The sequence below is a fragment of the Clupea harengus genome, chromosome 19 (assembly GCF_900700415.2).
Source record: "Clupea harengus chromosome 19, Ch_v2.0.2, whole genome shotgun sequence".
Taxonomy (NCBI): domain Eukaryota; kingdom Metazoa; phylum Chordata; class Actinopteri; order Clupeiformes; family Clupeidae; genus Clupea; species Clupea harengus.
In genome coordinates this window covers 4,000,751-4,013,250 of record NC_045170.1, presented here as the reverse complement: position 1 = coordinate 4,013,250, position 12,500 = coordinate 4,000,751, and the positions used below count along the sequence as shown (strand labels likewise).

Sequence of the window (12,500 nt, the reverse complement as noted above, 5' to 3'; positions counted from 1 at the left end):
TCTCTCTCTCTCTCTCTCTCTCTCTCTTTCTCTCTCTCTCTCTCCCTTTCTCTATCTCCTTCTGTCTTTCCCCCAACCCTTCCTCACACACCCTCGTTCCTCCCTCTTTGTCTCCATCTCTCTCTCCCTGCATGGCTGCCATGGAAACTAGATAGCAAAAGAACAAAATGGCATCTTGAGCACAGCCATAGGGGAGAAGACGAATGGAAACAGAGATAGATAGAGAGAGAGAGGAGAGAGAGAGAGAGAGGGAGAGAGAGAGAGGAAGGGAGAGACGGATCATGTCTGCTCCTTGAAATGAATATCTTCCCCTCGTGTCACTTTTGTCCAGTGCCCTACAGAGATCTCACTCTCCCTGCAGCCGGGCGGTGAGAGAGACATGCCAGCAGTCATCCACTCACTGTGACATTTAAAACACCCTGAGAAAGAATCTAGAACACTGTAAACAAAGAAAAGAGAATGAAGAAGAAGAGGAAGAAGAAGAAGAAGAAGAAGAAGAAGAAGAAGAAGAGGAAAAACAAGATGAAGAAGAAGAATTTTCAAAACATTCAAATATTTTGTGGGTAGGCCAACTAATTGGTTCAGTAGATAAAGATCTAACTACAGAGTCAGATCGGGTGGATACAAAGGTCTTGCAGTATTGTTTTAATTATATCATAAAATAACTTCTGTTTTTACAGAAAAAAAAAAAAAAAAAAAAAAACAATGTCAGAAGACAATTATTCTTGATTAAACAGCACGACAAACAAAAACAAACAACAACACAAAATGGCTATCTATTTTAGATCATTCATACATTTTTATTAGTTTTTAGTAGTATTTTCTCTATCCTTCCACCTGCATTTTGAAGACGTTTCATGCCGCGATGTCTAATTTTCCCTTCCAGGCCTGCGAGAGGCAGTGTTGCACCATGCATGGTCGGTTCAACCTTACTGCAATGCGGCAGGCGAAGAAGAGACGGAAGTCAAACGTTTGTTGTACGGAACACACGACGAGCACGCTGCTGTAGTCAGATGAGACGATTTAATCTCGTTTTGAAGGTAAAGTATCCCCATTGTCGGATAATTTATGATAGAGAATGCTTATAATATCAGTATTTGCGTGTCCGACAGCTCCGAATACAATTATATATGTAGCGGTAGGGCAGGTTTGACTTGGCGGCAACGAATTAATCTGAGCAGCCTTAGTGCCGGTGAAGCATCTCACATTAAACATAAGTCATTTGGTCAACAGAAATGTTCAAACGTCTGTAGCACATTCACGCCCTGTCCTTGTAACGTTGTGAAATTAAATGGATAACTTGTTTATGTTAATTCGTGCTAATCTAGGTTTTGTTAATGATCTCAAGAACAATAGCTGGCAGGCTAAGGTTAGCATTACAAATTAACTGCTTTGGGAATCGTTGTAATGTTAACTTGCGAGATAAGTCGGTGTTCATATAGATTTCCCAGTGTCGTATATGGGGTTCTTTGGAGGCGTGGCTCGCAACGTTACAGGTGTTTGGCTACTGATCGTTCTGTTGTTGAATGTAACTGTTTGACAAGCATGTGGTTCGCGCTTCCGGGAGATGACAGTCTCTCCATTTGGATAGGATATGCGAGCATATGCATCATCACGTGTTTCAGCATCTCCTGTCCTCTCAGGCCCTAGTCTTTCAGTTGGATTACAACACACTAACAGTTGTTCATGTAGTATTTTGTAAAACATACGGAGGTCTATTAAAAACATTAACATGTTTATCCGTGTTCAGGTCCAGACATGACTGACTTTGAGCTCAGTGGCAGATGGCATCATCACCCCTCAGGATGGTCTCAGGCTTCACAATGAGTGGTGGAAGCTTTGGTATAAGTGGTCCGGCCCCTGCCTGGGCGGGGTATTTGGGAAAAGTCAGTTCAACTTGGTTCTCTCCAAAAAGCGGTCACGTGTGCAAAGCTCTAAACACAATATTATTATTATTATTTTTTTAATTTATTTTTTTTCTAACTATACGGGATGCTATTTGCCCCTTCTATTATAAAAACTCACACCCATGAGGTTTAAAAAAAAAAATCAGTTGAAAGGAAATCACTGATTTCAAAAAGGCCAAAGTTTAAAAATTCTGTTGCTGCTAGTTGATACTTTACAAAAAATAACTCAGTAAAATTGTAATAACGTGAAAGGATGAAGTGGCAAAAGGGGAGCCCAGAGTGTACTAAGTGTGAAAGAGAAATAGCTACGCACTAGTAGCTATATCATCTCTCACACTAATGGAATCCCTTTTGTGTCTGCTTGTGTCCTAATACATTCTTGAGATGCCCATATCTCACAGCGTGTCTGTCCTGTTCCTTAAGCTGTATGCCCTGTGCCATGTTGACTGCTCCTTGTGTATTCATATCTGTGACTTCCTCAGTCCCAGGACGGTCCAGGGCTGGCAGAGACATGCCCCTGGTGCGAGGCGAAGGGACAGGTTGTCACTCTCCGCAGTTATGCCATCAACCACAAGGAGAGCATCAGGCTCTGTCCAAGCCCTATGGTAAGTCTCAGTGCTTCAGTGATGACCTCAGCTGGGTCCCTCCGTATTCAAGTCTGTCTGTTCTGTTGTGATCGTTGCTCATTCTTTTGTGCATCTGTCTGCCTGTCTGCTCTGCAATGGGAAGCAGGTAGGCAGGGTAAATGTTGATAAATTGCTTGATGGCGAAGTTCATTTATTTCAGTCTTTGTTTGTTTGTTTGTTTGTTTGTTTGTTTCTTTGCGTAGTTATTTATTTCCCTCTATAAACACTCAGGACGTGAATACGGTTTTAGTCTGGTGGGAGATGTGTGTGTGTGTGAGATGCATTTATTGTAATGCTTTCTCTCCCTCTCTCCTATATGTGTGTGTGTAGTGTATTTTCCCTCTGGTGAGTAGACCACTGGAGGCTGTGTTGTCCAGCCTCTCCTCCACACCTGTACCCGACCAACCCGACCAAACCCCAGCCGCCCCGGACAGCCCAGACCTCGTGCCTCCCTCGGCCAAGCGTGCCAGAACCGAAGAGCCTCCTGCCAAAGCCTGCTCCGTACACCCAAATGGTGCCACACTGCCCGACCCGTCCACTCAGAACGGCGACTGCCTTCATGCCACGGCTGAGAATGAGGGCCTCTCCTCGGACAGGGACGGAGACGGTAGCGTCTGCGAGGATGACGACAGCAGCGGAATGGTGTGTGCGCCACCTGAGGAGGTGAGCGCGCCAGCGGTGGGCACGCCAGCGACCGGGGCCGCTCACAAACTCGACGCGCGTGCGTCCGCCTCGGCGGAACGTTCCGAGGTTCTTTCCGTGGAGGATCCTGCATCCGTGGAGGAAAAGAGCGGGAGTAATCTGAGTTGGCTGAACTCGCTGCTGGTGGCTCTAGCTCAGTGTAAGACTCTGAGGCTGTCGTTGTTGTCGTCGTCGTCGTCGTCGTCGTTGTCATCCAGTCGGCACGGCGACTGCTCCCAGGGGAGGAAGAGGAAGAATGTCACTCCGGATGTGTCACCTGTCTGGGATTTGTGCGCACGTTACGAGCGCGCCTCCTCACTGCGCCAGTCTAATCGCCAGATGGAGGAAGGTTCGTGAGATGCTTTAATCAGACATATTAGTCAAGATGGTTGGATTCATCTGAGGGCGTATGCTTGTGGGGATTTTTTTTTTTTATATATCTGTTCATTGACTTACAGGTTTTCTTTTTTTTTTTCAGGAATTGACGCTCTTCAAGAAGGAGAGAAAAAGTTGGCTGATCTCAGATCATCTGTTTTGCAGCTGCTGCAACATCCCCTTCGGCGCAAACTAGGTGAGCGACGACGACACCATTTCGTCCTGACTGCTTTGTGTCAGCGGTCGCTCCTCAGCGCTCTCAGCTTGGCTCCAATCACTCCGCTCTAATTTGTGTGTTGCCCTCTCCAGAACTCATACGGCGGACAGTGGAGACGCCCGCCCTGGCCCTTCCTGCCCTCCTTGAGCTGGACAGCGATGCCAAAGAGCTCTTCCAGCACTCGGTCCGGTGGGAAAGCGACTGTCAGGCCTGTGGATGCAGCTCCAGCAGCAGGTGGGTGTGATGGAGCCTGTAGCGAGGTTCTGGTGGCCAGGATCGGTGCTCGGGGCTCTTCTCACTCCCTTATGTTTTCTAATCCAGACGGGAAGTAAATATGGGCAGGGAATCATTTTGGTGAAGATGAAGTGCTGCTGACCACAGTGGAATTTAATGGCCGTCTAATTGTAACGTCACATTAATACGACTGAACACTAACATGGCCAGTCATGATAAAAATTCTTAAATCATTTGTTTCTCTCTCTCTCTCTCTCTCTCTCTCTCTCTCTCTCTCTCTCTCTCTCCATCCCTCCATCTCTCTCTCTCTGTCTGTCCCTTCAGCTGTACCAGTACTGTAACAGCCTACACAGAGCTGGTGTCTGACTTGCATCCACTGAGCGCTCCGGTCCAGATTACATGCAGCCGTTGTCAGAGCAACAACCAGAAGAAGAAGATCCTGCAGGAACGGTGAGGACGTTGGCGTTGGTGTTTCACTACACCTCACACATCACACACAACACCCATTCGGTGGAAGTAGATTAAGTGTGCTGTGAATGAGGCGGATTTCTTGTTTTGGGTTCACTGTCACACGTGTATTTTCCCAACAAGCTCTTTGTTTTTTTTTTTGTTTTTTTTCCATCGCATTGAATGTATTGGATTTGAAATGAAGTGTTTCTTTTACTCCACAGGTTTCCCTCAGTGTTTGCTCTGCACTTCGTTAACGGTGTTCCCCATAATGATGTCACCGCGTGCTCGTTTGGCTACGCGGACGCACAGTACGCTGTGACGGTGGTGATCCAGCATAAGGAGAGCGAGAACCTCTTCATCTCCTGGTCTCGCCAGTCGGATGGTGAGTTAGTTCACACAGCCATGTGTATATACACACTTATGCATCTCCTGGTCTCGCCAGTCGGATGGTGAGTTCACACAGCCATGTGTATATACACACTAATGCATCTCCTGGCCTCTCCAGTCGGATGGTGAGTTCACACAGCCATGTGTGGATATACACTAATGCCTATCCAGTCGGATGGTGAGTTCACACAGCCAGGTGTATATATACACACTTATGCATCTCCTGGCCTCTCTAGTCGGATGGTGAGTTCCCACAGCCATGTGTGGATATACACACTAATGCATCACAGTGTGGCAGGTCTGAAACGTTGTGAGTGCAGGACTGCCAGCCAGTGCCACACAGATTGAAATGAAGCTGCGTTCCCCCTCTACGTGATGCTGTTTAAATGTCACTCCATTAGAGTCACCGGTCCATGCTGACCTTTCTGTTGCGCTTTTCACAATTTGTGTTATGTCAAAGGTTTGACTGGGTGTAATGGGGAATGAGGTATTATGGGATGGCTTCATTTCAAAGAATCATTCATTTAAATTCTAAAAAAGGTCCAGATGCCGGTTGCCAAAAAAATTCTAACCTACTGAACCACTTCATTTCTTCTTCTTCTTCTTCTTCTTCTTCTTCTTCTTCTTCTTCTTCTTCTTTTTTTTTTTTTTTTTTTTTTTTTTTTTTTTTTTTTTTTTTTTTTAAATAGGGTCTTGGACAGCATATAACGACTTTACAGATCCAAGAGGCAAATCTCACTCAAAGCTGGACATCCCTGAAAAAGAAATCCACATGATTTTCTGGGAGGTTAAATCGGAAGACTCGCATCAAACCACTACATGCACCCCAATGGATACCCCTTCATCGACAGACTCCAAACCAGAGGAGGAAGACGGCGTAGAAGTCGTCCCGCCAGAAGACGTGTCTTTCGTGTCCAATACATGCACACCAGTGGATATCCCCCCTTCATCGACAGACTCCAAACCAGAGGAGGAAGTCGGCGTAGAAGTCGTCCCGCCAGAAGACGTGTCTTTCGTGTCCAATACATGCACCCCAGTGGATATCCCCCTTCATCGACAGACTCCAAACCAGAGGAGGAAGTCGGCGTAGAAGTCGTCCCGCCAGAAGACGTGTCTTTTGTGTCCAATACATGCACACCAGTGGATATCCCTTCATCAACAGCCTCCAAACCAGAGAAGGAAGTCTGCGTAGAAGTCGTCCCGCCAGAAGACGTGTCTTTCGTGTCCAATACATGCACCCCAGTGGATATCCCCCTTCATCGACAGACTCCAAACCAGAGGAGGAAGTCGGCGTAGAAGTCGTCCCGCCAGAAGACGTGTCTTTTGTGTCCAATACATGCACACCAGTGGATATCCCTTCATCAACAGCCTCCAAACCAGAGAAGGAAGTCTGCGTAGAAGTCAGCCCGCCAGAAGACGTGTCTTTCATGTCCAATACATGCACCCCAGTGGATATCCCTTCATCGACGGACTCCAAACCAGAGGAGGAAGTCTGCGTAGAAGTCGTCCCGCCAGAAGACGTGTCTTTCGTGTCCAATACATGCACCCCAGTGGATATCCCTTCATCGACGGACTCCCAACCAGAGGAGGAAGTCTGTGTCGAAGTCGTCCCGCCAGAAGACGTGTCTTTCGTGTCCCCACTTGAGGACACATTTGTGGAGGCGCTCAAGCCAATTGACCCCGACGTCAGTGTGATGGACACCTCCATAGGCAGCGCCACACTGCTGGATACCTTTGAGGGGCTGTCCCATAATGACATTGTCACGCTCACTCTGGAGCAGGTGAAGGTGGAAGCCAAGGCTAAGAATCGGAAGGCGTCCCTTGACCCCCCTGCAGTTGGGGGAGCAGCTGAACCCTTGGTGGCTGAGGAGACCGAGCCCACCGAGGTCTCCAGTCCCGTGATCAGGAGAAGCAGTAGGATTGCAATTAAACAGATCGAGCGGAAGGTGAAGCAGAACTCGAGACGGAACAACATCCGAGAAGGGGAGAACCCGGAACCGCAAGCACTGAAAACCCCAGAGAAACTGAAAACAACGCCGCAAAGAAAAAAAGCACAGTCAGTGAACATTTTAAGTCCTACAAGACAGAACCTGGCACAGCACACCTCGACACCACAGAACACTACACTGTTCATCCCAGTAGGTCAGATCCATGGACCAGCACCAACTGGGGCACAGAACTCATCACTATTTAACAACACAGCACTTGGCTCAACTCCATATATTCCAGTAGGAGGTAACCTGGACCAGAATCTGACTTCGCAAATTCTGGACCTGCAAAACCCTACACTCTTATCTGTTCCTTCAGACAACCTTGTACAGCAAACTCAAGCAACACAGAACATATCACTACAAACTCTAAAAGTGCAACAAACAACAAAGCCAGCTTCACCCAAACAGAACCCCGGACTAAAAACCCCAACAAAGCGCAAAGTAGAAAGGCTACTCTTCGTGGTGCGGAGCCCAACACGGCCAATGCCAACTGTTGTGCAGAATCCAGCGCTGCTAACTGGAACGGCTGTGCAGAATCCAGCGCTGCTAACGGGAACGGCTGTGCAGAACCCAATGCAGGTAACTGGAACGGCTGTGCAGAATCCAGCGCTGCTAACGGGAACAGCTGTGCAGAACCCACTGCAGCTAACTGGAACGGCTGTGCAGAACCCAACACCGCTAAAGGGAACAATCAAGCAGAACCCAACACCGCTAAAGAGAACAATCAAGCGGAACCCAACACCGCTAAAGAGAACAATGGTGCACAACCCAATGCAGCTAACTGGAACGGCTGTGCAGAATCCAGCGCTGCTAACGGGAACGGCTGTGCAGAACCCAACACCGTTAAAGGGAACAATCAAGCGGAACCCAACACCGCTAAAGAGAACAATGGTGCAGAATCCAGCGCTGTTAACGGGAACGGTTGTACAGATCCCAACACGGCTAACGTCGTCAGTGACAAATCCATCCCTGCTCAACCCACCAGTTCAAAACTCAACGCAGTTACTTCAAACAGTACCGTACCCAAAATGTTCACAAAACCCACAATCGAAGATCCAGACGTCTTTAACTCCTGCAGCACAGAACTCTGTTCAACCCACTCCAGTGATCCAGAACCTAACAGCAAAAACCCTTAAAACACAGAGCCCTGTGGTGCAAACTCCAGCAAAGCGAAACAAATCAGCAAAAACCCCTGCGATACAGAAACCAACAACGCAGACCCTAGCACCGAAAACTGTGAAGGCCCTAGCAACCCAGAACCCAACAATGATGAGCCTAGCAACCCATAACCCGACAGTGCAGATCCTATCAACACAGAATCTGCCAGCGCAAACACCAGGAATGCAGAACTTGGCACAGAACACTCAAGCAGCCCATATCCCTGCAGTGCCAACAGCAACAACGAAATACCCACCACCACCACAGACTCCACAAACGCAGAATCCAACAGCGCAAACCACACCAGTAGACAACCTCGCCATGGACACGGTAATCACACTGAACCTGGATATAGAAATGGATTACACTGAACCAGATGAGCTGCAGGCACCTGAGCTCATCCTCCCCTCCATCGTTACTCCCCGACCTCAACATGGCCGCCTCCCCATGTCAACTTCAGTGGAGACTCCCTTTGTGGCGTCCTTCACGCCGGTACCCCCACCTCCTTCCCCTTCCCCTTCCCCTTCCCTGTCCGCGACTAGTGTGTCCCCAAAATGCAAGCTTTCACCCCCACCTCCTTCCCCTTCCCCTTCCCCGTCCGCGACTAGTGTGTCCCCAAAATGCAAGCTTTCACCCCCACCTCCTTCCCCTTCCCCTTCCCTGTCCGCGACTAGTGTGTCCCCAAAATGCAAGCTTTCTCCCCCACAACCTTCCAAACCCCAGCCCAATCCTCCGCCGCAGTCACAGGAGAGGAACACAAAGACGACGGCTCTCCCTAAAGTCACGCTGAAGCATGACCTTAACAGCGCACCTCTAGTTAAACCTCAAATGTTCAGCGGCTTCAAAGTTCAACAGAGGGAAGCGCCCAGCAGCTCATCCAGGCTGGGTGGCTCCGGTGGGCTGCAAGGTTTCCTCACCAAGCAACCCCTCACAACGCCATCTCTACCCCAAGCTCCACTTAGCGCTCCGCAGAAACCCACTCCGGGAAAGATGGCCGCCAGGCCTGACTGTGCTCCGAAAGGCCAAGCGGCGTTGATGAAAATTAAGAAGGACCCTGATCAGGTGCCTGAGGACGTGAAGACGGCCTCTCTGAGACTGAAGATGCTGAAGAAGCTGAAGGCCAAGAAGAAGGAGCTGGCGAAGCTGGACTACATGCTACGCGAGAGGGGCATGGTGCCGGCCCCTCAGGCGTGCAGCGCTCCGCCCAGCGTGATCTGCGGCGCGTCAGCCGACACCAGCCCGGCGTCCTCGCAACTCCTGTCGCCCGGCACGCCGTCTACGCCGTCCACCATGTCTTCGGACGGAGCCGACATGCTGGAGATGCTGGCCGGGGGTGGAGGGGACGCGTTCGGGCACCTGATGAGTGGCAGTGCCCCAGAGAACCCCCAAAATCTATACCCCACAAGCGCTCCGCTCAGCGCCCCCTCCACGGCCCCTGCTCCTGACTTCCTGACTATTGATGACTTCCTGGATGATGTCATCTTTGACACCAACGCACCAGAGAAGGTTGTGGAAAATACTGAGTTTGACACGCTGGATATGTTCCTATAAGTCAGAAATGGTCTGTTCCTCCGTAAAACTTGTTCAATGTCACTTTTCGTGAGCTATGTGAAGGTAGTTAAAAGTTTAATTCAGGCTTTAGAATTGTTTATTAATGTAAATAGCTGTTTTATTTATTTCTGTTCTAAAGTTATGTACAGAAGAAAGACATTTGTAATTAAAATAAAAGAGTATTTTCTAAACTTAGGATGGTTGTCAATCATTAAAAACCTGTTACCTTGGTACCCAATAAGAGGAATGTTGCACGAACTAACAAGAATAAAACAGATCTACATCTGCTATTACTGCGGTTATTGTACTATGGTCATTTTTTGTAAAGTACCAAACCAAATTTGATATTGTGATCAGATCAGTGTTTTTATTAATAATGAATATTTCATCTGACTCAATTTTACAAAAAAATCAGGTGATTTGGATTTTTAATCTTCGACATGCCAGCTGGTGAATGTAATTCAGTTTGACTGAAAATCACATCCCAAGATCATTGGTTAATGTGGTCTTAACCAGTGTGGTATAAACCAGTGTGGTCTTAAGCAATGTGGTATTAAACATGGCTAATGTGGTATAAACCAGTGTGGTATCAAACATGGCTAATGTGGTATAAACCAGTGTGGTCTTAAGCAGTGTGGTATTAACCAGTGTGGTATTAAACATGTGGCCAGTGTGGTATTAAACATTGCTGGCCTTTACACCATTAACTATCGGGATTACCGCAGGGTTTGAGCATATGGTGTCCATCTAACATAGTGACCTTATTCAAAGCCAACAATCCAGACTGATAATCCCATGAAACATACAAGCGAGATGTTTTCTACTAGTCTGTTACTGCCGTGCCTGGGGTCTTAAGTGTTTGTGACTCTGACCCGGGTAGCTTTTGTGTGAGGAAGCGACTAAATATATCCTTTGACCACAGTGCGAAAAACCCTGGTAGCTTTCAGATCGCCTTTTAACGCCTGTGTGGGGAAAAATGATTAATGCCTGGGAAAAGGAAAACTAAAATTAACATTAAAAGTGGAGCTGGAATGAAAGTCCACGTGAACAGGTCAGGAGTGCGGGTCAGAATGAGGCAGCTCAGGTCACATCACTGGTGTGTTTGGATAGCCTTAAGAGTCCCTAAAGGATGCGTGTTTACACACCGTAGACAAACTAGTTGAGAGGGCTGCACTGGCGATCCTTTGATATTCTCCCCGTCAGTGGGTGGCTGAAGAGGGGGGGGGGGGGTGGTACATCATAGACCGGGCCAGAGAAAAGGCCAGTTTAATGAGCACTGGTCCCCGCACTGGCAGCGGTCCCTGGGACTATAATTGAATATCGTTTCTTTTTTTTGCCCTGGTGATTCCTGACATTTGTGTTTGAGCCTATAAGCGGCGCTTTCAAACATGTTTCCAACCGTGAGCAGTGCTTTCAAAACGTGGATACATTCCTGCCTCTGAGCGATGCTTTCAAGGTGAGAGCGCTCGGGCGGGTAGCGCCTGGGCATGATCCGCAGTGCTCCAGGGGCGCTCGGCTGCAAGCATGCATCTGGGTTTGCCTTTTGGCTGTTCGTGATGAGAAGCCATCATGCTCGATTGATTGCCCTTCACGCTGTGCTAGGCTAAAGCCTGCCACTCTACTCTACACCCTTACGGTTCAGTGCGTCAATCTGATTGGCACTGGCCATGAAAAGCCCAGTTTTGCGGTATAATGCAAAAGGTCATGCGTTGCGAACCAGCCATATGTAAACAAATACGTGTGCTTGCTCGGAAGCGTGTGTTTTTTTTTTTTTAGAAGAAAGAAAAGAAAGAGGCCTTTGAAATATGAATCGTTTGACTACACGGACACGCTCAATGACGGTAAGGTGAGTGTATGTGTACGTACTGTCCCTGTAAGATGAGTGGGTGGGTGGAGTTTTAAAAGCCAGTTAAAACAGGAATTTTTGACGGCATGTGTGAGTGTGAAAGATGGGAGGGAAAATGAGCGAGGAAAGGGATGGGCGGTGTTTGTGGTTTTGGCCAAAAGATCTTGGCACTATCCAAAACCTAATAGTCCAGGAAAGATGATGTGCCAAGCCGTTCCACCAATTTGGATGCCCTGAGTCTGCGGTCTAACGTATGCGAGGCGCCGTTGGTAATTGGAGTGGCATTGACAATACAGTCGTGCATTATGAACAGCCACTCAGCCGTGCCGGCCAGCTTTTTATGGAATACCGTACGATTTCAATTAACTGCTCTGGAAATTGCCGGTCTCTAAAACTGAGGTGAGGTACAATTCCTCACTCCAGCCCTGGCATATTTATGGGCTATAACCTGTTTGTGTTTGTTTGTTTTGTTGTTTTTATTTTGTTTTATTTTATTTTTTTGGGGGGGGGGGGGGGGTAGATTGTAATAAAGAAATGGGGCGAGGAGGGCAAGATGGGAACCCTGTCAGAGAGGAGGGGTGAGGAAGAGAGAGAGGAGGGGTGAGGAAGAGAGAGAGGAGGGGTGAGGAAGAGAGAGAGAAGGGGTGAGGAAGAGGAGAGGTGAGGAAGAGAGAGAGGAAGGGTGAGGAAGAGGAAGAGGTGAGGAAGAGAGAGAGAGGGGTGAGGAGAGAGAGAAGGGTGAGGAAGAGAGAGAGAAGCAGAGGAGGGGTGAGGAAGAGAGAGAGGAGGGGTGAGGAAGAGAGAGAGGAGGGGTGAAGAAGAGAGAGAGGAGGGGAGAAAGAGAGAGAAGCAAGGAGGGTAGGAAGAGAGAGAGGAGGGTGAGGAAGAGAGAGGAGGGGTGAGGAAGGAGAGAGGCAGGGTGAGGAAGAAGAGAGAGAAGGGGTGGGAGAGAGAGAAGGAGAGGTGAGGAAGAGAAGAGGGAGGGGTGAGGAAGAGAGAGGAGGGGTGAGGAAGAGATGAGAGAGAAGAGAAGAGGAGGAGGTTGAGGAAAAGAGAGAGAAAGGGGTGAGGAAGGAA

At 48.4% G+C, this 12,500-nt stretch overlaps 3 protein-coding genes across 4 annotated transcripts in view; 2 read left to right on the top strand and 1 right to left on the bottom strand.

Moving 5' to 3' along the window:
* Positions 1-12,500, bottom strand: part of csmd2 (CUB and Sushi multiple domains 2) — a 396,217-nt gene that overhangs the window by 298,338 nt on the left and 85,379 nt on the right. The window contains exons 6-9 of the mRNA XM_031586639.2: positions 9,217-9,382; positions 6,222-6,834; positions 3,890-4,016; positions 2,950-3,302 (exon numbers count right to left, since the gene is read on the bottom strand). Coding sequence (XP_031442499.1) covers positions 2,950-3,302; positions 3,890-4,016; positions 6,222-6,834; positions 9,217-9,382 — 1,259 coding nt within the window. The remainder of the gene's footprint in view (positions 1-2,949; positions 3,303-3,889; positions 4,017-6,221; positions 6,835-9,216; positions 9,383-12,500) is intronic.
* Positions 937-5,972, top strand: LOC116225100 (SUMO-specific isopeptidase USPL1). Its single transcript, XM_031586712.2, has 9 exons — positions 937-1,040; positions 1,751-1,886; positions 2,390-2,512; positions 2,864-3,563; positions 3,693-3,785; positions 3,899-4,040; positions 4,365-4,490; positions 4,712-4,872; positions 5,567-5,972. The coding sequence occupies exons 2-9, from the start codon at positions 1,785-1,787 to the stop codon at positions 5,965-5,967; spliced, it is 1,848 nt and encodes a 615-aa protein (XP_031442572.1). The 5' UTR covers positions 937-1,040; positions 1,751-1,784; the 3' UTR covers positions 5,968-5,972.
* LOC116225099 (mucin-2-like) lies at positions 6,008-9,875 on the top strand. Of its 2 annotated transcripts, none has more exons than XM_031586710.2 (2): positions 6,008-7,447; positions 7,646-9,875. In XM_031586710.2, the coding sequence occupies exons 1-2, from the start codon at positions 6,008-6,010 to the stop codon at positions 9,575-9,577; spliced, it is 3,372 nt and encodes a 1,123-aa protein (XP_031442570.1). In that variant the 3' UTR covers positions 9,578-9,875. The 2 variants fall into 2 exon arrangements, with proteins under 2 accessions (XP_031442570.1, XP_042566572.1); XM_042710638.1 differs by having other exon boundaries at positions 6,008-7,679; positions 7,779-9,875.

Bases quoted from the DNA above. Each gene is read 5' to 3' on its own strand.
- LOC116225100 (XM_031586712.2), top strand. From the start codon at position 1,785: ATGGCATCATCACCCCTCAGGATGGTCTCAGGCTTCACAATGAGTGGT. The intron at 3,564-3,692 runs GTTCGTGAGATG...TTTTTTTTTCAG, and splicing joins TAATCGCCAGATGGAGGAAG to GAATTGACGCTCTTCAAGAA. The intron at 4,041-4,364 runs GTGGGTGTGATG...CTGTCCCTTCAG, and splicing joins GGATGCAGCTCCAGCAGCAG to CTGTACCAGTACTGTAACAG.
- LOC116225099 (XM_042710638.1), top strand. From the start codon at position 6,008: ATGCACACCAGTGGATATCCCTTCATCAACAGCCTCCAAACCAGAGAA. The intron at 7,680-7,778 runs TAACGGGAACGG...ATCCAGCGCTGT, and splicing joins TGTGCAGAATCCAGCGCTGC to TAACGGGAACGGTTGTACAG.